This window comes from Pararge aegeria, chromosome 12, assembly GCF_905163445.1.
Source record: "Pararge aegeria chromosome 12, ilParAegt1.1, whole genome shotgun sequence".
NCBI classification, from domain to species: domain Eukaryota; kingdom Metazoa; phylum Arthropoda; class Insecta; order Lepidoptera; family Nymphalidae; genus Pararge; species Pararge aegeria.
Window position 1 is genome coordinate 8,453,242 of NC_053191.1, and position 24,168 is coordinate 8,477,409.

Consider the following 24,168-nt stretch of genomic DNA (forward strand, 5'->3'; position numbering starts at 1 on the left):
CAAAAGCAAACCCTAAAAACGTGCATAAATTTACAATCGAATGAAAAGTGCTGATGGCAGCTCTGTCGTCACCGACTGCAAAACATAGAGTAACATAAAGTAGAGTTGTTAAAAAAAATTAATTGTTATGTTTGAACTTTTCGCATTTACTTTTATATCATCTCATAATATGTAATATTATTATTATGGAATTTTAGCTAAAACATGAATGAATGATAGCAAAAAAGGAAACATCCTGGGGCTTTACTAACATCAATATTAAATTTTTAAATTGATGATCTTGTTTCAGGTTTGTAAAAAATAAAATGACAGTTAAATTTGACCAAGGTATGTCAAATTAAACTGTCATTTTAAAATAATACCGACAATGTAAGTATTATTTTAATTGCTTTTGTGAAATGTTTGTACTATGTTAAATATGGCTGGTTTCCTCCTTTAACTAATGTACTCATAATAAAATTAATTCTATTAGTTTTTTTACAGTTAACTACGCTAAATTGTTTCTTTTGAAGCGTTTCAGGATATTTTTTTTATTTTTATTCCACTAAATGTTAGCCCTTGAATTCATTCTCACTTCTTGTTAAGTGATGATGCAGCTTAGATGGTAGCGGGCTAACCTGTTAGGGGTATGGCAGTTAGCTATACAATTAATTGGTACGCGACATCGTACCGGAACGCTTAATCGTTCGGCGGTACGCTTTGCCGGTAGGGTGGTAGCCGCAGCCAAAGCCTACTTACAAAATAACAAACTACTTCAAAAAATATTCGTTACGTACATACTATGCTGTACCAGACTTCAAATCTTGGTGTTTGAATGTTAAAATCATCCTATGTAATAGTTTTAAGTAGTTACTCTGTGATTAACAATCACAACGTGACGATGTGTTGTAAATCACAAAGTATTCGCGGTATCGGCAAATTTAGGATTGTACTTATTAGTTGTGATCGTGGTGTACGTTACTGCAGCTCGTGTTCTTTAAGTATAATGGCCACTCATGAGCGATTATCTTTAAAACCTATTGTGTCTAGTACAAGGATCATATTCGGACTGCTACCAGGACTCGGAGTTATGATACTGCTTCGTATGGTAATTCATCTGTATCGACCAGATATTGAAGATGCTGAGAATCGCGTCAGAGATCATTCATTTGATGAACTTTACGAATATTACGACTTCATTATAATAGGCGCTGGTTCTGCGGGATCAGTAATGGCCAGTCGGCTATCAGAAAATCCGGAATGGAATATACTTTTACTTGAGGCAGGGCAAGATGAAAATGTGTTATCTGATGTGCCGATATTGTTTCCAGCTCTGCAAACATCTTCAATAGATTGGCAGTTTGTAACAGAACCCAGCAATGATTATTGTTTAAGCATGGTAGATGCCAGATGTAAATGGCCACGGGGTAAAGTGTTAGGTGGATCGAGTTCATTAAATGCAATGCTATACATTAGAGGAAATAAAAAAGACTACGATAATTGGGAAAATTTAGGTAACGAAGGATGGGCTTACAGAAATATCTTGAAATACTTTCTTAAAGCAGAAAATATGCGAATCCCTGAGTACCAATACGATCCATACCATTCAACGGGAGGTCCCATATCTGTCGAATATTTCAGATTCGAGCAACCTATTACAAACATAATTTTACAAGCTAGTCAGCAACTTGGCTATAATATTGTAGACGTAAATGGTAAACTTCAAACCGGATTTACAAGATCTCATGCTACTCTGCATGATGGATTAAGGTGTAGTACAGCAAAAGGTTATCTGCGATCTGCGTCAAAAAGACGTAATCTTCACGTAAGCGTTCATTCATTAGTAGAAAAAATTTTAATAGATGAATACAAGAAGGCGTATGGAATTATATTTAAGAAAAATGGGAAATCAAGAATAATAAAATCTACAAAAGAAGTTATTTTATCTGCAGGAGCTATTCAATCTCCACAACTTTTAATGCTGTCCGGTGTTGGAAATATTGAACATTTAAAAGAGGTTGGTATATACCCAGTAGCCCATTTACCTGGCGTTGGTCAAAACCTTCAGGATCACATTGCTATGGGTGGACATTCATTTTTATTTGACAATCCATATAGTAACGGTACAGATTACAGTTTTAATTTGAACAGTATTATGTCTATTGGCAGTTTAATTGATTTTGCAATAAATAAGAACGGACCCTTATATAGTATGATGGAAGCTGAAGCTATGGGTTTTGTTAACTCAAAATATCAAGACCCTGCTGAGGATTATCCTGATATTCAATTTTTTATTGCACCTAGTGCGGATAATATGGATGGAGGTATATTTGGAAAGCGTGCTAATGGTCTCACAGATGAAACTTATGCCGAGTTGTATGAGGATATTTTATATAAACCTTCATTTTCCATTGTACCATTACTTCTTCGACCTAAAAGCAGAGGATATTTGAAACTTCGAGATGCAAATCCCTACTCACCTCCACTTATTTATCCAAACTACTATGCAGATCCGGATGATATGCTTAGAATGGTAAGAATGGCTTAACTTATTTAATGTTATAACATTTAACATCAATACTAATCCTCACTGATATCATGAACGAGCCTCGCTTACCGGCGTTACCCGCTGTGAATACATTTTTTATAAACTTTTTGCTATTTTTACCTCGGATACCTAACACCGCGGTGAAAATAGCATATATAATTTCGAGGAACTTTGCTATGGTCAACTGCAACAATAGTTATAGTAATTAATGTGATATTTAGCTTTTCACAAACTCACAAGTCGCGAAGGAACCGTAGATTTTTAAGGGGTAAAAAGTCTATTTATTAAAACCATGGTATAATCTATCTACATGCCAAATTCCAATCAAATTGGTTCAGTAGTGGAGGGAATAAAAAATATACACACTTAAATACAAACTTCCGCCTTTATAATACAAGAGTGATGCGAAAGTATGTATTTTGTTACTTTTTACCTATGTTCGGCTCAACCACTAAATCGATCTATGCTAAATTGGGTAAGAAAGAGACTTTAATGTCGAGAAAGCACTCGATTAACAAAGGCACGATTAGGGACGGATTAAAAAAAAATATTAGTTGTATTTATATAAGGCATTCCATCAATACAGATGACTGCAAAAATCGCATCTTGGAGACAGACATAGGTTAGGATAGCTATAAACCTAAAATATAAACGGTTTCAGTAGTGGTCGAATTTATTTTATTCCCCTATAATTTATCTCTACAATCTTTCGTGGTAGAAAGCAATGATTCAGATGGAAGAGGACTTATCTTTCCGCGGGATGCCAGTTATATTAAACAAATACGGAACATACGCCACTACGGCATTGTACCGGAACGCTAAATCTCTTTATAATATGTAATAACATAGCTTGGTAATACGAGTAATTTTATAGGCTTTGTCACTAAATATTCCAATTGCTTGCAAGTTTATGCGACACGGATAATATTATCTTATAACAGAAATTAACAAAAAAATATTTTCAGATAGATGGCGCCAGGATTGCTCAGAATTTAGTAGATCAGCCCGCTCTACGAGAATTGAACGCCCGACCAAATCCTAATCGCAACCCTGGTTGTTTAAAACACCACCTGATGTCCAATGAGCATCTTGAATGTCAAGCCCGGCATCATTCATTGACAATTTATCATCCCGTGGGCACATGTGCTATGGGACCAGCCAACGATTATAATGCAGTAGTCGATTCCAGGTTGCGAGTAAGTATTAGTGAATGATTTATACTGACTAAGCAATGCGAGGAAAGTGATGACACGAATAATTTTGCAAGTTATACGCCTTTAATGAAGAATATAAAATTTATAAAACAAAGTTGAAAATTACTATACGGTAGACTATGGCGCTAAAAATGTATTTCTAAATGTTTTGAAAAATATTTTTTTATTTCAGGTATACGGTATTGGAAACTTGAGAGTGATTGATGGCAGCATCATGCCGACAATAGTCAGTGGTAATACTAATGCTCCCATAATAATGATAGCCGAAAAAGCATCTGATATGATTAAAACTGACTGGGCTGTAGCTTCGAATTATTTATCTAAGTATCAATCTAACGGTGCAATTAATATGAAATACATGGAACTTAGAAATGTACAGGACGTCGCGTCGAAGCTTGATGTATTTACAGAAGTAACAAGCCTGTTCCCCCATTTATCTAAAAACCTTACTCTAAAATATAATAACTCAAAACACGAAACAAAACCATTACATAAAAGCGAAAAAAGCAAAAACAGTAGTTTTGATAAAGATGTGAGGACACCAATAAAAAGCTATGCTACCCCACTCTTTAACAATTTTATACCTCCTGATTACTATAATACTCGTAATAGTGCCGGAAGCGCATTATTTAAACCGTATCCTTATAATCATTATCGAACGGATAAATCAAGTCTTACTGATTTTCCCGATTCGAAGCAAAATATCTTAAATCTTTTAGCTTTTCCCTCTTACGCAAGTTCAAAATATAGTACGCACAATACAAATAATGAAGGATTTTATGGAGCATGGAGTCCAGAGGGGAATAATCAAAACAATGAAAAAAGTCATAATGAAAAACAAACAAACAGTTATTATACAAAAGATAGATCAATTCAAAATGAAGGCAGAGAATGTCAACTATGGTTATATTACAATGGGGTAAAATATCAAATAGAAATATAGCCTAAATATATCAATATATCTCACGTGTTAGAACATAAGAATAACAGGTACCTTTTAAAAATATTTAAACTATTATAATAATAATGGCTCAATTTCTAACTAATGTGCATTTTAAACAATGAGTTTAACTATACTTTAAATTATTTCAATATATTTATCTTTCTTTCTAATATATTTATTTTTATTGTTAGTAATTTAAAATTCTCCTGATGTTTGTGTATTTCTACATACCTTTGACCTAAAATCATAGTTTAAGCTACAAGTAAAATAAATGTAACAAAAATATTAAAAACAAAACAAGATAATTAATGGTGTTTTATTGTATATCGCCAGTCCATCTGGTAAAACGATATAGTGCATAATACAAGTTAACAATTTATAAGATCTACCAAACCGCTGATTCGGAACATTATTCTCATATCTCACTCAGATGTAATAATCACTTGTTGAAAATGTCCGTCCTGAATAATAATTTTCATTAATCGATTATCATAAAACCTGCATTTGATTTATTAATTAATAAATACACATCTGGAGGAAATATGGAAGCTTTAGGAGCAAACATCTCATCAACATGTCCAATGCCGTTTGCTGGTATAACTGGTGATCTGTTCCTTAAAGCAGTCACAGCAGTAGTTGCGGCCCATTGCAGTATCTTAGATGACTATACTTGGCCTCAGGATAATGCTGAAAAAGTAATTGAAATGGGATCAAGTAAGTATAAAATTATAATTATATTTAAGTAGCAGAAGTAAGTAAAGTATCATACTAACTATAGTAGTTTAAAGAAAAGTAGTATCGTAAAAGAAATAATTTAATCAATAATATACAATTGAAGTTACTTTTGTTTTAGGTACATCGTATGACTTCATTATAGTCGGAGCGGGAACTGCTGGATCATTACTTGCCAGCCGTTTATCTTATATCTATCCTTCATGGTCGATTCTTTTAATAGAGGCGGGTGACGATCCTGGTATTGATAGCGAGGTAAGGAGATCTTAACTACTATTAAAAATTAAAAACATTGGCTGACTACCAATTTACCAATAATTTTTAAACCTACTTGAGTAACAATTAAAAATTAGTGGACGGAATATGATTAAACTTTTCTTGGTTATACAACAGTGACTTAAAAACTAGTATGTTTTTATACTGCTACGCTGGCAGCGGTTGGAGTATAAAAAACATTTGTCAAATACAAGCTTCCTATTCGTACCAATGTGATGATCGGCAAACCATATAATTTAACAATCAAAGATTATACCGGTCGATGACGTAAAACGCGCATGCAAAAGAAATTTATTAAATACCACCTTTTTTATTCCAGATTCCAGCATTTTTGTTTCTAAATCAAAATTCAAATAACGACTGGTTTTACAAAACGCAACCAGATGGACAGAGTTGTTTGGGTTTTAGAAACACCAGTTGTATATGGAGTAAAGGTAAAGGTATGGGTGGTTCAAGTTCAATAAATGCCATGATTTATCTCAGGGGTCACCCTGAAGATTTTTCGTACTGGGCTAATATAGGAAATTATGGTTGGGCTAACGATGATTTGGTAAAATACTTTGAAGAACAAGAAGAATTTTTCAATATAACTGACAGTGCATTCCCTGGATATGAAAACCAATGGTATGATATTCTTGATAGTGCATGGAAAGAACTAGGCTTTCAAGCTCATAATTATATCAATCATGAAACGGTTATTGGAACCAAAAGAGCACGCATACTTACGCAAAACGGAAAACGTATGAACACAGCTAAAACATATTTTAAAAATGCTTGCAATTTAATCGTTATGAAGAACACTATAGTAGAAAAAGTGATTATTAATAAGAAAACTAATCAGGCCCTCGGTGTACAAATACAACACAAAAGCGGGATAAAAATGGAAATCAGTGCTAAACGAGAAGTATTGCTAGCAGCAGGCTCAATTGCGACACCACAGTTGCTTATGTTATCTGGTATAGGACCGAAAAATCACCTTGAAGCAATGAACATTAATTGTATAGTAAACCTTCCAGTGGGAAAGAACTTACAAGACCATTTGTTTTTTCCGTTGTTTTTTAAAACAAAAATCAATCAACAACTACCAAGTGACCTTATAAATATACTACTTTTACAGTATATGCTAACTAGAACCGGACCTTTTTCCAATATTGGGCTTACTGACTATATGAGCTTTATCAGCACCCATAATAATTCGGAGTACCCCGACATACAATTCCATTACACATACTTTACAAAAAATGACAATTTTGTATTACAACCTTACCTCGAGGGCGTTGGATACAACACTGAAGTCATAAAATCAATCGAAGCATTGAATCACGAACATGATTTGCTGGGTGTTTATCCTACATTATTACATCCTAAATCCAGAGGTGAGATCTTAATTGAAAAATCGGACTTATCCAAACCTATTATAAAAGCCAACTATCTCCAGCATCCTGACGATTTAAATTCTCTTTTAAAAGCTATTAATTTTGTTCATAATCTTGAGAAAACTGACACTTTTAAGGCACTTGGTATTGAATTATTGAATGTTAAAATACACAGTTGTAACAAGTATTCCTTCAATACTGACGCATATTGGGAGTGTTACATAAGACATATGGCTACAACAATATACCATCCAGTTGGAACAGCAAAAATGGGGCCTGAACATGATGATACTTCAGTAGTGGGCAGCAATTTGATTGTTCATAATACTAGAAATCTAAGGATAGTGGACGCAAGTATTATGCCTGTTATACCGAGAGCTAATACTATGGCTGCAACATTGGCAATAGCTCAAAAGGCTGTTGATATAATTAGGGAGCAATACTCAAGCAAAGATGAATTGTAAACATTGTAATCTTATTGTGTTCTTGTATAACGTTTCTGTATTGATGAAATATTATTAAACATTCGGAAAACAAGATCAAAAACTTCAAAAGTTTAACTTTTGGTTACAAGTAACATTGCTCGTAAAAATTCCTTTTTAGTACCTACTTATTTATTACTACAAAATTTAGTTTAGAGTTACGAGTATAACGCAATGTTATAAATTTTAATATTATAGTATAAGAACCACGTACTCTTAAGACGTAAAATTACTAGTAATTATGGGGACATCCATTGACCGCAAATCCAAACCGCGCGATCGCATCAGGTTTGAAAAGTTCTTTTTATTTATCAAAAACTACGCATCCTAATAACATCTAAATATTTTTTATACAAGTAAAGTACAAGTTAAATGGTAATAAAATGACTTTACTTTTAGTAAGGAATAATATTGTATGCCTAATAGAAACGAAGCACCTTTTAATTATTTAATTCTTATCGACATAAAATATGTTATTTGTACAAAAAATCTACAAGCGAATTTTTTTTTTTAATCGATCAAGTCGTTTATCTAATGCATACAAATATAAAAACAAACAAATCTCCCGTTTTTATAATATTATACCTACTAGTTAAGACAAGGCTTCCCCAACTGTGCGTTGCGACGCCTTGGGGCTCCGCGGTTCTGTCCAACAAAAAATTTTGATGATATTCAAATTCAAAAGTTCGTTATTCATGTAGGCTGTATCACATACACTTATGAAGTGTTCATACATATATTAGGTTTCCATTATATAAAAACATTCTTTAACCTAAACCTAAAGCTAGGAGGGTTCCAAACGCGCCCTGGTCTAAGAACATTTGTAGGTTTTCTGTCAAATTCTTATTAGGCTTGAACTAAAAGCAGTAAACGTATGGCAAGAAGGCCAGGGCGTCACAAAAATATATCAATAATATAACTTCCCAAGGACGTTACGGTTAAAATAAGTTTGCGAAGCCCTCGGTTGGGACATAAAGATAAAAGTACAATATAATAGCAAAATAATATTTCATGAATCGTCGTTGATTGTTTTCCGTGTCTCTATATTCACCAACTTGATAATTTTCATACCGTCAATGATCTCTCCAATCAGAAACTTTTTACTCCTACGAATATTTTAATTGTAATGAAATCTATTGTAATTGTAACTTAAGTATCATTTAACTAATAAATATTAATAAACTAGCTGTACCGGCGAACTTCGTACCGCCAAAAAACTTTTTTATAAATACAATATTTTCATACTTTTTATCCTATTCCTAACTAAGAATAATACAAAAAATCAAATACCATAAAAATTGGTCCGGCCGTTCTTGAGTTATAAATGGACAACACAACTTTCTTTTATATATATAGATACATTTTTTTAAAGTGAATCTTTGCCTTCTAATAATAGACTAGCGTGATAAATATTCCTTTGAAAATAAACATTTAATAATATTGCCGCGTATTTACGAGTACCATCGTCAAACTCTAGGTCAAAGTGCCGGGTACAGGCCTCCTCTTCAAAGGAAATTGGGTTTAAGAACATAAATTATTGTGTTTCTAGAATTATATGTTGGTTTACTTTACATTATTTTAATTTTAGTTTGACTGTTCTGATACCTTATTTTTCTGATATATGCTGATTTTTAATATAGAATAGAAAAGAAGTTTTATAATTAAAGTTTTAGGTTTTTTTGCATGCCATAAAATGGCAGATTGTAGCACGGAACATATAATGTTTTATTATAAGATCAAATTTGTTAACCTGCAATCACGCAAATAGAGATTTTAATTTGAATTTGAATTTAACCCCATCACGCTGCTTGATTTATTTTTTATTCCATTAAACATTAGCCCTCGGCTGCAATTTCACCTGCTGGTAACTTCTGATTCAATCTTAAATGGTAACGAGCTAACTGCTAGGCATAGCAGTTATATTAAACCCGCCAATTCAGTTTGGCGTGCTTAAACGATTATTAATATCACCGGGAACCACAGCTTAATGTACAAACCATAACAATTTCTCTGACCGATTTCGGCCACAGTGGTCAATCTCCAGAAAGGTTTTTCTACTACTACTATTATATCTCAAAAGTGCACACGCAAACACAGGTGTAGTAACTACTCCCTCACTCTAAAAGTCCGATGGGACGGCAGGGCCGACACGAGGGGAAAGAGACCAGGCGCAGGACAGCTTAAAGTGTATTCCGAGGCACGGGGATGGAAAAACCCAATAAATGTCAACTTTAAGCCCAAACCAGCAGCTCGTAAGTCAAAGTCAAACATACTATCCTCAATACAACCGAGGTAATAGGTTCAATAATAATGCAGATTTAGTTTTTCTCAAATTTATAATCAAGTTCAACACGGTTCATCGAGAATATCGAGAGATGGGTGACATGTTACATCACGGACGAGGCCTTGACGCGGTTTCGTTAGACGCATGTCTCAATAGCTTCGCTTTCGCATATGAAACAACGTATTAACATTAGGAAACGAGTAGCGTATTCCGATTTGACACATTTTTTGCCGACCTTGCAGATTTGGCGGTTTTACAGTCGGAACCGCACTTTGAAAGGTAAATTGTTTTTTTTTTCCTTCTGGCCTTACACACATTAGCCAATGTCAGGTGTGTTAAAGTTAGGGAAACTTTAGTTAGAGAACATCAGTTTTCCTAACTAAACTTAATTTAACGTAAAATTTTATTTTCAAATAATAATTTTTCATGTCATAAACCTCCACCACGCTTTTCACCACCACCACGTTTTACACCAAAGATAAACATGTAATTATAAATTTATTAAATTAAATCTTTAATACGGACTGGTAAATATTTATATATTTTCATGGGCATACAATAGACATTTATTTTCACACAGTTTTTGCATTGGTACTTCCCGTACGATATTGTCTTCCGCTGCGGTAATAAACCTTCTGCGGAAACAATTGCAATTTTTTATTAAAATTTATAAAACACATTTCATAAATATATTAATTATATAATATTATTATTAAAACAACAAACCGCCTACTTATGCTTTCATTGATTCTCATCTAAAACTATAAAGGCTTTGAATTCCACTGACTGACGGGCAATCTGCAGCCCAAGCGGCTTAACGCAGAATTGTGAAATTTTGAGAGAATGTTAAGGTAATTGTTCTTTTGAATTGGTTTGTGATTGATTCACGAGCACAAGCGAATCGTGATACAGCTTTCTCAAATATGTACTCAGTGCATGAGTGCTTGATGATACACGACTGATGTCGATATCAGTCGTGTATCATCAAGCAATATAGATCATTCTTTACGACAATATTATGACATTGTTATTCATTAATCAATGTACACGAGTGGGTATGACGTAATGTCTGGTTTGAAAAATATTAATTAGATGTCATTATAAACAACCAATTGCCTTGTAAATGGCAGAAGTGAATATTCGACGTGATTTTTTGGCAGTGTAACTCCAGTAGGGAAACAGGGTTCTACTTAACACGCCACTACCTAGAGCGCTGGGTTAACGCGCTCTGACCCACGAATAGAAAGAGCCTAGTACTTTGGGATCACTAGACCAGGTAGATTGCAGACAATCTTGCACTATAATTGCATAATCTTGATGAATATGCATAATATACATATAATATGGATGCACAAAGCATGCATTACGCAATACTGCAACTCTCGCCGGTCGCTGTTTGAGGTATGCCCTAAAGCAGTCACAATATACAAAATCACTGGCACCAACACGCAAAGTTCATAGAATATAGTACTTACAGCGTTTTACCGGTATATTGCATAAACAGTGTAAAGTTCCCATGGTGAAATGTTTGTATTTGCAAAACCCAATTGTTCCTAATTATAAGAGTAAAGTTTTTTTTTAAATAATTGTAATAGACTAGAGATAAATATATTTTTGACGACCTCCCTGGCGCTGGCGAGTAACATGGTCTTATGAGTGGAGGTCCCGTATTCGATATCCGGCTGGGGCTAATAGGGAATTTATAATTTCTCTGGTCTGCCGCTGACGTGCCGCTAAGCGACTTAGCGCTCCGGTACGATGCCGCGTAAAAACGTGTCATAGTTTAGCCCTTATCACTTACAGCCAGTTGCGATTGCAGACAAGGGCAAACTTATAGAGGAATAAAAAAAAATTGAGATTCTTTTAGGAAAATTATAATTTTCTGTGATCAAGACTTTTCTATAGAGATAACCCAAAAAAATACCGTTCACAAATTACTTGAATCTTTTTTTTTTACCAACTTATTAAAATATGCCTGATGCTCCGTTAGGGCGTACAGTAAAAACAAACACACCCAAGACCAACCAACTACTTCACGACCAAGACTGTAGCGTTAGGTATTTATTTATTTTAAAACTTATTTTTTAATTAATTATAGGAAAGAAAGATATATAAATGAAAATGTAATTATATTATTATTATATTAATTAAACACAGAATTATTTAAATACAGAATCCACATTCATTCATTATTGCATGCAGTGCATTGTGTCCAAACAGGGAAGACGTCCCGAGCACGTCTCACTTCACATCCGCGGAATGTTGCTAGCTCACAAACTTTTCCCATTTTCCTCATTTTATGGTAAACGCTTAGAAAATTAAGAGGAAAATAGTTACTGTCAACTGCTAAATGAATGAAGTGACAATTATTATAATAATTGTCAGTTGTTTTGGCACAGGTCACTGTAGTAATCCTTAATCCTAACTAATTTCCCTACCATTTTCAATGGGGAAACTATACTATACACTATAATAAATAAATAAAATAAATTATATATTAATTATATAATAATGCAAAATACTTATGTTAATTTTTTAAGCTTGTCCCCAAATTCCATACAAAATAGCCTAATCTCCTTTCATTACCGAGCTAAAAATAGGTTACAAACAAGTAAACAACCCGACACACTTTCGCATTTACAATATTAGTATAAGTAATACTAATAATAGAAACACTAATATTTGTAATGCTAATTATAAACTGAGACATTTTCTTCAACCCAAAATACATGGTAGTCAAGGGTTGATAGTGATGGTAATTATTTATAAATTTGACGCAAGTTCATAATATTCCATGTAAGTTATTGCGCTCAGACAGACAAAGTTGAAAGTCGCTCAGGCTAACTCGCAGAACTTGCTTCACTCTGTTAATTATATCAAGCAGGTGATGCTTCAACAATGTAAATTCAAAAATTCACGCCTTGCGTGGTAAAAATTCCCAAGGCGAACGACGTCATTATGGCAAACCGTTGCGACACTATCATCGGTAAGCGAAGGAAAGAAACGTTTATGCGTATCGGCTCACGTACTCTCAGTGCAACACTTTGACCTATTGGTTGGCCAACAAGCCCTTAAGATTTATTTTAAAGTAGCTTAGCCCGCGATTTCTTCGTTTTTTTTTCTTTCGGTAACATTTGCTTTTCCGGGCTAAAAAGTCTCTATGTCCGGCTCTAGGAGGCGAGCTATCTTTGTGCGCAATTTGATTAAGATGAGTAAAGCTGTAAAACTTTGCAAAGCAAACGAATGTTAATTTTCACATCCTAAACTAGGTAAACTTTTTTATTAAACTTTATTATGTACATTTAATATATTTCGAAAATTTTGACCGGGGGATACTTTATAATCGATAATGAGTCCAAAACAGATTTTTACTAAATTTTTGTCTGTGTCTGTCTGTCTGTCTGTCTGTCTGTTATAGGATACTTTTTATCCCGATAAACAATAAGATTCCTCCGGGAAATGGGATGAAAATTAATATAAATTTTACTTCATAGCTCTGTTAAATTTGAACCGATTTTAATAATTCTTTTTTTATTTAAAAGCGTAGACTATCAAACATGTAGTGTCTAATTTTAATGAAGATCTGATAAAGGACATAACTTTTCACAAATAACAGCAAGTAGCATACATTCGATCGTTGTCTCATATGCCTTGCATATGAGACAACGATCGAATGTATGCGTACCATACAACTCAATATTATAAATGCGAAAGTTTGGGAGTATGGATGTATGGATGGATGGATGTATGTATGTATGTATGTATGTATGTATCAACTACAGTAATGACAACTTACTAACTCAGTATACCACGTAAAATAATAGTAGTATGTACCTACTATTCTTTACGTGGTATACTAGCTAGCCACAACGATTATGATGTTAGCATCAGATCTATTCACTCATACGCAGACGAAGTCGCGAGGGTCCGCTAGTTTTTAAATAACTATATTTATTTTAAAACTCATAATATTATTGAAATTGAAACATTTATATAATTCATTCGCGCATATTCAATATTAAAGTTTTAAGTTCGTGTTATTTTATTTATTATATATCTTAAATAACTTTATTTTTTATAAAACATAAATTAACTGAGTTTAAAATTTCTTCACTTGCCAAAAAGACAAAAAGAGTCAAAGAGTAAAGATCAATCAGTATTTGTTTTTGTGTAGTTTTAACATTGTGTAACCTGACCAAAGCTAGTAAAACCATACATATTAGTAAACGCAACATCCCGTCACCTTTTGTCGAGTACCTTAAATCTAGAGCAGAATATTTCTAGAGTTACCTATTTTGTTGGGACTTATTTCCTGATTAAAAATGTGAATTAAGTACAAAACTTCGATTTTAATTTAGTAGCTGTGCCTGTGGTTTAGAGAGTGAAACATTACTAAATGTACAGACGGTTCCCCGGGAGTTCGTCTGCGTACGTTCTGGTCAGTAAATTTCGCATAAAAAATTTCATTCAATGACCCACCGCTACATCGAGGCTCTCCCTTTGCCCGACTGCTAAGGCTCCTAGGGTGATGTTGAATAGTATATCTTTTAGGAATTGAGTTATAAAACGAAAACAAAAAATCAAATTCGACTGGTTGTTTAGCGCGTTCCAAGTAATAAAATATTAAATTAAGAAATAATTATATTAAACAAGAATAACTACAATAGCTTTTTAAACAAGAGTACCTACTTATTACTTACAAAAAAGTCTGCTAGTAAAATAGGGAACAACAGTTCTTACGGACGTGCAGTGTTGCTAATAGAATCTCATTTCGTGTCTTAATAACACACGGAAAGGGAGAACATTTAGAGCGGAACAGTTTAAAGATATATGGCCATAAAGTAAACAGCGCGAACAAGAAACTTAAATATTGAAGATGAGCGAATTACATAAGTGTTTGAATTTTAAAAATATTATGAGTTTTAAGCTGATAACATTTTGATGGCGATTAATAACATAGCTATGCGTACGATATTTGAAGCGTCCTAATTTCTCCATCAGTCCAACCAATCGACGTCCACTGCTGGACATAGGTCTCTTGTATGGAGTGCCAAAATCCCGTTTGATGTGAGCTGTCAACCTCTTTGGGAGCCTACCGTATACCGTTTACCGATGCGGGGTAGCCATTCCAGCACCTTGGGACCTGAACGTCCATCGGTGGACCTAATATCTTATGCGATAGACTTTATTTGAATTTTAATATATCATTAGAAAACGCTTGACAGCAATTTTTCATGATGTACAGTGATTATGCAGTCTTAGCTAGAACCGCAATCTTAGTTGGGATATCGATGATCTGACCTTGTTCATACGACGTATTTTTAAACCGATGATCCAGGCGTGTATGAGGAAACGCACTGTAAGGTAAGATCAGATCCAAGCCTATTTAGCTCTCGCTGAGAGTGCGAATGAATAACACGAATGTGAATCAGTCTAAAATAGAACCGCTAACTTTCGAGGAGATGGAATATCGTCCTGGCCTGGATCATATGGCAGTTTTTTAAACCCATGCTCCAGGTTTTTATAGGAAACGCACCGGATGCTAAGGATATAGCCCATAGCTTTCCACCAGATCAACACTAAAAAAAAACCGATTGCGTTTACTAAATAACAATAAACAAGCAAAAACCTGATTTTGCTAAGAAAAATGCAGTTCCTCTCCGTGCCGTAAACAAAACACCGAAGATGGGTTGCTTTCAATTATAACTAAAACAAACAGTAGCCGCCTGATCGTTTTAAAAACCAAAACAACGCGATGTCGCCTGCATCGGCTAGTTTTGAATAGAACAACCTCCCGACTGCATACCAAAGATTTTGTAACCAGAACTTACAATAGTACGAAGAAGCCATTACTTAATGGCTTCCATAATTTAGTAACATTTCTTTAACATTGACCGTTCACTTGCCATCTAGCCCAACGGGTGAGCAGGCTCCAGTGGTAAGCGAACGCGCGAGTTGCGCGCGCGCAGTGTTGTATAACAGTTGTGAACAGTGACGTGATCTGTGCTTTTTTTGTAAGCGAATGGAACAGTACTTTTGCTCTCGTTAAGGTAATGCTTTTGTTAATTGTTGATTGTTCAAGTATTGGTGTCACTTCCTGTTTAATGTTAATTGCTGTTTGATGTCCATTAAAATTTTTCGGTTGCGTTAAGAGAAGTTCATTTCTTAGGCAGGCACAGGTAGTCAGGAACTTTGTAGTTGCAATATGATTTTTAAAAGATAATAATTGATATATACATATAACTGACATACTTATTTTATAATCAGCGACACAATTCCTTATATTTTGTTAACATTAATCTATATTTCCATGCTAATATTATGAATACGAAAGTGTGTCTGTTTGTTACCATTCGCAACGCACCAATGTTGATGAAATTTTGAAAATATATTATGTGCATCCTGGAGATGTTTTTCCCAAAAAAACAAACGGTTCCTGCGGAATTAAAAAATATAATGCAGACTAGTATTTGATACTTTGTTATGAAACAAGGAGCGCGAATGAATATGAAACCTTATAGTCCCAGAAAATTGCTGAATTTTCTAATGGATCTACACATATTTATTGATATTAGTGAAACCACGAGGCAACGGTGTTTATAATAAAAAAAATAGTGTTTTCAAATTATGAACTACTAGGCTGTTTTTACACGCCTGAACCCAAATGATGTTTTTAGGGTTCGTGTATGCATGAGAGTTTATTTAACCATAAATTCTATGTGACTAAACCGATTTCGATGTATAGGGTATCTTAAGAGTCTGCATCTGTTCTCTATCTCGTTAGACACTAACTGTTTGTTAACTGTATTTAAAAAAAAATGCTAAGCGGCATTTTCAAATGTGATGGCATTTCAAACCTTTGTGCTATATATTATTTTTTGCAATTTAGTATCCACTCCTTTTATTCACTTATTTAAACAAAAGTGTGACTTACTATTTTATTTATAATACCTATCTCAAAGTGTCTTCAAACTTTTTACTAAACGTAAGCTCATAAAACTCATATTAAACTACCAAGGCGAGCTTTTTATTATGAGATGGTGATAAAAAAAGGAAAAACCTGGAAAACAACCTGTAACTTAACTCCTATACATCAATCATCTCACACATCAATCATTTCATAAAAGTCTCAAAGAAAGAAGTCAAAAGTTTATGTTTTAGGTCTTTCTAGGTCAAGGTTAAGATGCATAGATTATAAATTCACATCACAATACAAGATGTAATTATAAAGCCTGGCACGAATTAATCACGACTTTGACCCGTGAAATGATGACATTATCTTTAGGGGAGATATCCATAGTGCATTCGAATAATTTAGTCGGGCCTAAAATTGTTCGTTTTGAGTTAGCAAATTGGCAGTGTCAACCCCTGTGCCTCCGAGAGCACGTTTAGCCGCCGGTACTGGTTATAATCGATAATTTGTGATAATTCTCGTTAAAGCCCGTTAACTTTTAGAAAAAATGAATGTTAAAATGTAAAAGTTGATGTTGGAAAACAGCAACTAGTGAGTTTCTTGCCGGCTTCTAAGGGTAGAATCTGCCTTCCGAACCGGTGGTAGAGTCACTATAAACAAATAGACTTGACGATTCAAAAGTGCTTAGTGCCTACTTGAAATAACTGAATTTTGAATTTTTGAATTTTGAAACCTCATTGAAATAGCTTCGTAGGTCCCTCTCTTATAGAACAAGCTCTTCTATAAGAGAGGGACCTACAAGGGGCCAAGCAAGTGTAAAGGTGTAAAAGTGTTCTAAACGCGGCCGTCTTTTAAAGCTGCTGAAGCTTCTAGCAGAAGCTGTTTTTAAAGGCTTTAACTGTTAGCCTCCTCAGATGTCAGAGCGTGAAAAAATAGTGAATAACTATTCCAACGTTATTCTACGTGTATTTTTAAGACCCTAAATTTAGACTGTATCGGGACTTAAAAAAAAAAACTGACCAGTAGCGAGCGTATTATATCATTATACAAGGTGCTAGTATTATATTGATATGAGAATAATTATGCACGGCTGCCGAGGTCAACACAGCATAATTTCGTATTGCTCATTTTTTTTAAATAAATACAACAATATGTTAAAAGCGGAACACATTCTTTTTGAAACAGTAATAACTAATGAGTTTTATTCTACTTCTAAAATAAAGGTCTGCCATATTTTTTTGGTTTACTTAATCATGAGTTTGTTAAAATGTTTGATAAATGAAATGTATTTCTTTTATTTAACCTTAAAGCCAAGTTAAGTTAAACTACACCATTTTTTCCCGCCTCCTCCTGAATAATTTTCAATCCGAATATCAGAAAAAAAAATGTAGTGATCTTAATAAACTAGCTTTTCCCGCAGCTTCGGGCGTGTTAATGTAGACTTTGCTACTCTCGATAAAACTTCTTTTCTGAAACTATCCCGGACAACCGGTATGCAAAATTTTATGATGATCGATTAAGTGTTTAGGGCTTGAATGCGTAACATAGCAATAAAGTCACATTCACCTTTATAATATTAGTGAGGATGAAGTAACTCGAACCATATTAAATACAAAATTCCATCATTAAAATCAAGCGCTTTTGACTGGTTTATGTGTGAATGTACCTACTTTATGTTCAGAAATAGGTTTGAGGTTTGGAAATACACTGGATATATTATTGCAACATCTTAAAATTAGTAAGCAACGATTTCAACATTAATTTTAATACGTTTTTATACATACAACATATTTTCACTTGAAAACTTATTGATAAAACTAGCTGACCCGCGCATCTTCGTCTGCACCAAATTGTTTTAATATCTTAAAAAAAACCTAGTAACTAATTGCAGCGCTACCTAACAGGAACACCTGGTAGGTAGGTTTTATTTCCAAACTATGTTATTCGCGGCCGTACGTGTTAGGTGACAGGTGAAATAGAGAGCCAAGGAAAGGGAAGATTGGTGAGAGCTAAACCGATAAGAGCTTTGCTCTTAGTTAAAGAAGAGAGATGTTGTCATACGATCAATACGCGATACATCTAGTAAAAGACATCAACGAGATTAATTTGTTGAAAAGTAGCTCTTTAACTAGCACGGTGGGTTTAGTTTCTATATCCGACTCTCCTTCAGTGAAGACACGTATGTTCACAATTGGGATAATGTAGATAAGAAAAATAATTCATTTATGTATTGAGAACTTTTCAAGCTTTCGGGTTTTAGTTAAAAAACCATATCAGGTTTACCAGTGCGTGTTGGGCCATCAAGGTCGGTGGCATTCGGAAATTGGTGTGGACTGTCTTGTGTAAGCAAATCACTACTGTTTCTGATTAACTTTGCATTGCCGCAACCTTTAAGTTAATTCATTATGTACCACGAATCTTATAAAAATACACGTGCAACAATTATTGTATACGAATAATACCATCGATGCACTGTGTAAATAGGAACATCTATATTGATACATATATGTTTGAGCCCGCTATTCTGGAGATGGCGTGGTCTTGGAATTTTCGCTCAACGTTGCATTTATATTCGTTTTCATGGAATAGGAAGCTCTCGACACACTTTTCACTTAACATCACCAAATGGGTAAAATAACGAGATGACAGTTTGTGGAAAAGTCCTTCATTTTTCAAGTTATACCTATCAACAAAAATTTGTGTTCAAAATAAAATATAACTTATATCTCACAGTTTTTAAAAGTTTCGCACTGTAAAAGTTTATTCACTTTTAATTATAACTTGCTTTCTTAAGACGAGGTGATTAACTAGCGAGTTAAAAGCAATCTGCTCCGACTTTACATGGTTTCACTATTCTGCAATATGCGAAAATACCAGTGATTTTTACCTATACCACAAAGCTGTAACGCAGGCACTTAATGTGGATAAAATAAAATATCCAGAAGCGTTTTCAACTTGAAGGCAACGCCCTTACCACCAGTACAAGTTCAATTCATGGTATATCTACTTTTACTTCAAAAATTTCTTTCAGTTAAAATACCTATGATAATTTAGAGTAAAGTAGGATTCATTAACCTACGGCATATCTAATATTTTATAAAATTTCTCATTGGTAATACTGATATAGATCAGGCTGTTCAGAACAAACTTTCCTTTTCTCAAGCTTCATGACCAAGGCTTTAGGGTGGGTTCAAACTTAGCCGGGCATACACCAACCAAAAAAGCTAGTAAGTAGAGCTGATGTAGATGAGTACTATAAATGATGAGTATATAAACCATTTATAAAATTAAACTTAGTGTGCCTTATATATTAAAATCTCGTAAAAATTTTATTTTACTATTCTCATACCTACCTAGCCTACTATTCTTTTCTTATACCTACGAATGAGAATAGGTCTTAAAGTATATTGCATACTGCTAGTTGATTAGAGTGTCACTAAGCAGTTTTTTTTTTAATTGATCATACAACGTGTAATTAAAAAAAGTGCTTAGAGGCACATCACTTGACTTTAGAGGCAAATTATTTACTGTCTCTTAGACTTATCTGTGAAACCGAAACGCCAATAGTTTTTAGAGTTTTAGAAAAAAAAAACAGATACAGCCCTAACATCACATGCACAATTAAAATCAAGTGCCACATTGCATAACAGCTTTTTAAATTGGTAGCTGTCTTTGAAACTTTATAAAATATCAACCTTTCTGGATTTCTAAAATTACTAGGGAGTTTGTCATTAGCCTTTTTTTTAATAAGTTTACTTTAAATTTGACAAAAACTGCCAATTCAAATATTTATTTAACATTTCAATTAATTTGGTTACACCGTACACGTTGTATATAAACGATACGGAGATCGTAAAGTTCATTTTATAACGGTAGGTGATTAGTAGTTATATATAGGTAGGTAGTTTTATTAATTTCACATGATAAAAAGTACCTGTAGCCCCACTGGGCCTGCTATGTAGCGCCGCTGTCGGTATGATTCAAAATTTGATTATAATATCATATTTAATTTGGCACAGCTTTTCCGGCCAGGACAACGTCTTTCGAGACCGCTAGTGATAGGATAAAAGTAAGACGAAACAGACTTCCGTGTGTTATGTATAGTAATAATAGAAGGTGTTTACTGTTGCAACTATTGCACTCATTGCGAGATGCCTTTGCTGCTGATCGTCGAAGAACTCCGTACTTAATCTATTTCCGAATATTTTAATTACATCCAACAAGAAGTTATATTAACTTATTGAAGTTAAAAATAAATCGTCGATATCGGTCCTACCTTTGTATGTGTAACTTCACAATAACTGCCCCTTATTCACCTAAAATATAGTTACATAAATGTGGACTAGGATTTGCGGCTACAGCCACGTTAATTATAAGTTTCCGTGACATTCCGGTTTACATAGAAAACTTTCAAAGTTTTTATTAATTAGGTTTGACAAACTGTATAAGTTTTTATACAGTTTGTCAAACCTAATTTTAGATGTCCGAATTTGACTAAACATAAATAATCCCTTCATCTATAGTATTTTTTTTTTAAATAAATAAACAAGAAAATTCTAACAAGGAAATCGTCATCATATCAACCCATTACCGGTCCACTACAGAGTACGGGTATCCTCCCACAATGAGAAGAAGTTAAGTCCACGCTGGCCACGTGCGGATTAGTGGACTCAGTACAATAATTCTTTGGAAACCTGACTCTAAAAATAGGAAAGCCCGTATCTCCATACTCCCAAATATTGATTCATATCATCATCATATTTTCCACCCCTTTACCGGCCCACTACAGGGCACGGGTCTTCTTCCACAATGAGAAGGGGTTCAGGCCGTAGTCCACCATGCTGGCCCAGTGCGGATTGATGGACTCACCACACCTTTGAGAACATTACGTAGAACTCACAGGGATGCAGGTTTCCTCACGATTTTATCCTTCATCCTTTTATCGTTGAAGCAAGTAATATTTTAATTACTTAAAACGCACATAACTTAGAAAAGTTAGAGGCAGAGGCTGTGATTCGAACTCGGCCCCCAGAAAGTGAAGTCAAGCTCCTACCCACTGGGCTATCACCGCTTCATTATTGATTACATGATTGAAATAATATCTTTTAATACCTGTAAAGAACTAAATAAATTTAATAATAATCAAACAACATAACATGTTTGAACCACATTTTTGAATACTCAGCATAATAATTAACCTACGCATTTGCTGGTGAACCGATAGATGTTGTAACGCAGCTATTGTATCATATAATTGACTTGAGAGCAACCTTATTCCCACATGATTTGATACAAGTGAAATTAATGGGACAAAATGCAGAAATACATAATAATAATATAGGTTTTGCGGATGTAGTTTTATGCATTTGAATAAGTTTAAAAAAATTGCCAAATGTTCTCAATATACTTCGCCAAATTGAAGTGTACAGTGTGCGTCTAAAGCAGACAGAATCAAGTTCATATTGAAAAAAAATTTGGACAAAGAATACGTAATATACGAGTCTAATCAAAAGGTTTGAAGAAATCGTATATTAATCATAGTTCATCGCCTTACCGCATCGCATACACTCAGTTCAGGGTATTATCTTACTTAATGCATCATTTTTCATGCATAACTCCATTATAGTGTAAAAAGCTAGGTCATTGCTAACAAGAACCATTAAACTAACGAAGCATTTGATAAATTTGACGATTGAAAATGTAGATCCTAACAAAATACAAATCTAGATTAATTATTTACTTATATATCGGTTTGATGCCTTCCTTTGCAGTCAACTTAACGAGCGTAATCTTGATATCATAGCAACAAATTTTTTTAACTAGCACAACTAGCAGGTAGTTATTGTAATTCATGTGGCAATTTTGTTTTTATTGAGTGTCACCCACTTTAAAGAACTTGTTTTGTCCTTACATAGTTTTTATCGATAAAAATTATGTATATTGTTACTTATTATATTGATATTAAAAAATTTAATACGTAAGTTATCTAATTATGTATACACAAGAAAATGCTTTTGACCTCCGATGCAAATGGAGGGGTGATAAATAAATAAATATACTACGACAATACACACATCGCCATCTAGCCCCAAAGTAAGCGTAGCTTGTGTTATGGGTACTGTGATTGTTGATAAATATTTTTTTATGAATATAATACACGTAAATCCTTATGATATACAGATAAACACCAAGACACTGAAAAACATTCATGTTCATCACACAAACACTCTCCAGTTGTGGGAATCGAACCCACGGCCTTGGACTCAGAAAGCTGAGTCGCTGCCCACGGCGCCACTCGGCCGTCAAACTAGGATAGGTAAGATTGACAGTTTGGTTTGCCATTTTGAGAGTTACTACTACTATAGCCGAATAATAGATTTTAAATTTCTATAAAATCCGTATGGTTCTTGATTATCGCTTAGCTGTTATGCTATACGCTTAGCGCGATTACTACGTTTTGTAATTATTTGGTCACCCAATTGTAGTTTTTATAAGATTTTCTAATCTGGAATGGGGATTGAATGATTTTATGGGTGACTTTAATGCAAGAGTGCACTTTCAGACAGGTGCAAATAAAAAGATATTTATTAGCATAAGGGTGCCTTTCCACCAGAGCTGTATGATATAGTCAGGTAGTGAGTGAAGTCAACGCTAGGCTACAAAACTATAGATATACATAACTATCTTCGAAGCACGCGGGTGAACACCGCCAATTTATTATCTAACTAATCTAACCTAATATTAATAATAAATCGATTTCTAATTTTTGGCAATGGCCGAGAATGGAACGCAGGAACTCGTGATCCGTAATTGAACATACTAACCACTGGACCAACGTGGCAGTGTACAAGTCGGAGCAGTAGAAACTGTAGTAAGCCACTAATTAAGGAAAAGATTTCGTGATCAAATTCGTTGACTTTTTCAATTAGGAACTTATATACCCTTTCTAACCCCTATCCCCGAATGGATGAACCCATCTTGATTTTGTTTTTTTTATGTGAATTAGTCGTGTGTGTTCTTAGCTATGTTTGATGTAAATCGGTTCAAAATCGCCAACGGCACATAATGGCGAATTACCTTTTATTTTCACAAATCCTCAATATGGTTTTTAAATAAAAGGGCTTCACTAGTAGAATAATGTATTGTTATACGGGGGATTTTTAAATATTTAACCTATCATATCTCAGCTTTAGTGAAAAGGCTGTCATAATGTTTTAATACGATGGCGCAACGACTCCAATAAGCGGATATGTCAGGGCCATACCTCTTCAGCGTATTTCATCTAAAACTTATCATCACATATTCATCAATTTATGACGGATGTTGAAAGTGTAAAATCAATCAGACGGCAATTCAAAATAAACTAGGTATGGTTCTTTTATATCAAGAGTTGATGGTTTGTGCAATGCAATTAACGAAAT

At 34.1% G+C, this 24,168-nt stretch overlaps 3 protein-coding genes across 3 annotated transcripts in view; 2 read left to right on the forward strand and 1 right to left on the reverse strand.

The window, feature by feature from the left end:
• The window catches only part of LOC120628077 (flotillin-2), a 295,888-nt gene that overhangs the window by 58,000 nt on the left and 213,720 nt on the right, over window positions 1-24,168 (reverse strand). The gene's annotated exons all lie outside the window — the stretch shown is intronic.
• LOC120628066 (glucose dehydrogenase [FAD, quinone]-like) lies at window positions 921-4,766 on the forward strand. The gene is made up of 3 exons (XM_039896268.1): window positions 921-2,512; window positions 3,493-3,723; window positions 3,914-4,766. The coding sequence occupies exons 1-3, from the start codon at window positions 986-988 to the stop codon at window positions 4,682-4,684; spliced, it is 2,529 nt and encodes an 842-aa protein (XP_039752202.1). The 5' UTR covers window positions 921-985; the 3' UTR covers window positions 4,685-4,766.
• On the forward strand, window positions 5,105-7,980 carry LOC120628071 (glucose dehydrogenase [FAD, quinone]-like). The gene is made up of 3 exons (XM_039896277.1): window positions 5,105-5,398; window positions 5,538-5,671; window positions 6,012-7,980. The coding sequence occupies exons 1-3, from the start codon at window positions 5,227-5,229 to the stop codon at window positions 7,530-7,532; spliced, it is 1,827 nt and encodes a 608-aa protein (XP_039752211.1). The 5' UTR covers window positions 5,105-5,226; the 3' UTR covers window positions 7,533-7,980.

Bases quoted from the DNA above. Each gene is read 5' to 3' on its own strand.
- LOC120628066 (XM_039896268.1), top strand. From the start codon at position 986: ATGGCCACTCATGAGCGATTATCTTTAAAACCTATTGTGTCTAGTACA. The intron at 2,513-3,492 runs GTAAGAATGGCT...AAATATTTTCAG, and splicing joins CGGATGATATGCTTAGAATG to ATAGATGGCGCCAGGATTGC. The intron at 3,724-3,913 runs GTAAGTATTAGT...TTTTTATTTCAG, and splicing joins TAGTCGATTCCAGGTTGCGA to GTATACGGTATTGGAAACTT.
- LOC120628071 (XM_039896277.1), top strand. From the start codon at position 5,227: ATGGAAGCTTTAGGAGCAAACATCTCATCAACATGTCCAATGCCGTTT. The intron at 5,399-5,537 runs GTAAGTATAAAA...CTTTTGTTTTAG, and splicing joins AGTAATTGAAATGGGATCAA to GTACATCGTATGACTTCATT. The intron at 5,672-6,011 runs GTAAGGAGATCT...TTTTTATTCCAG, and splicing joins ATCCTGGTATTGATAGCGAG to ATTCCAGCATTTTTGTTTCT.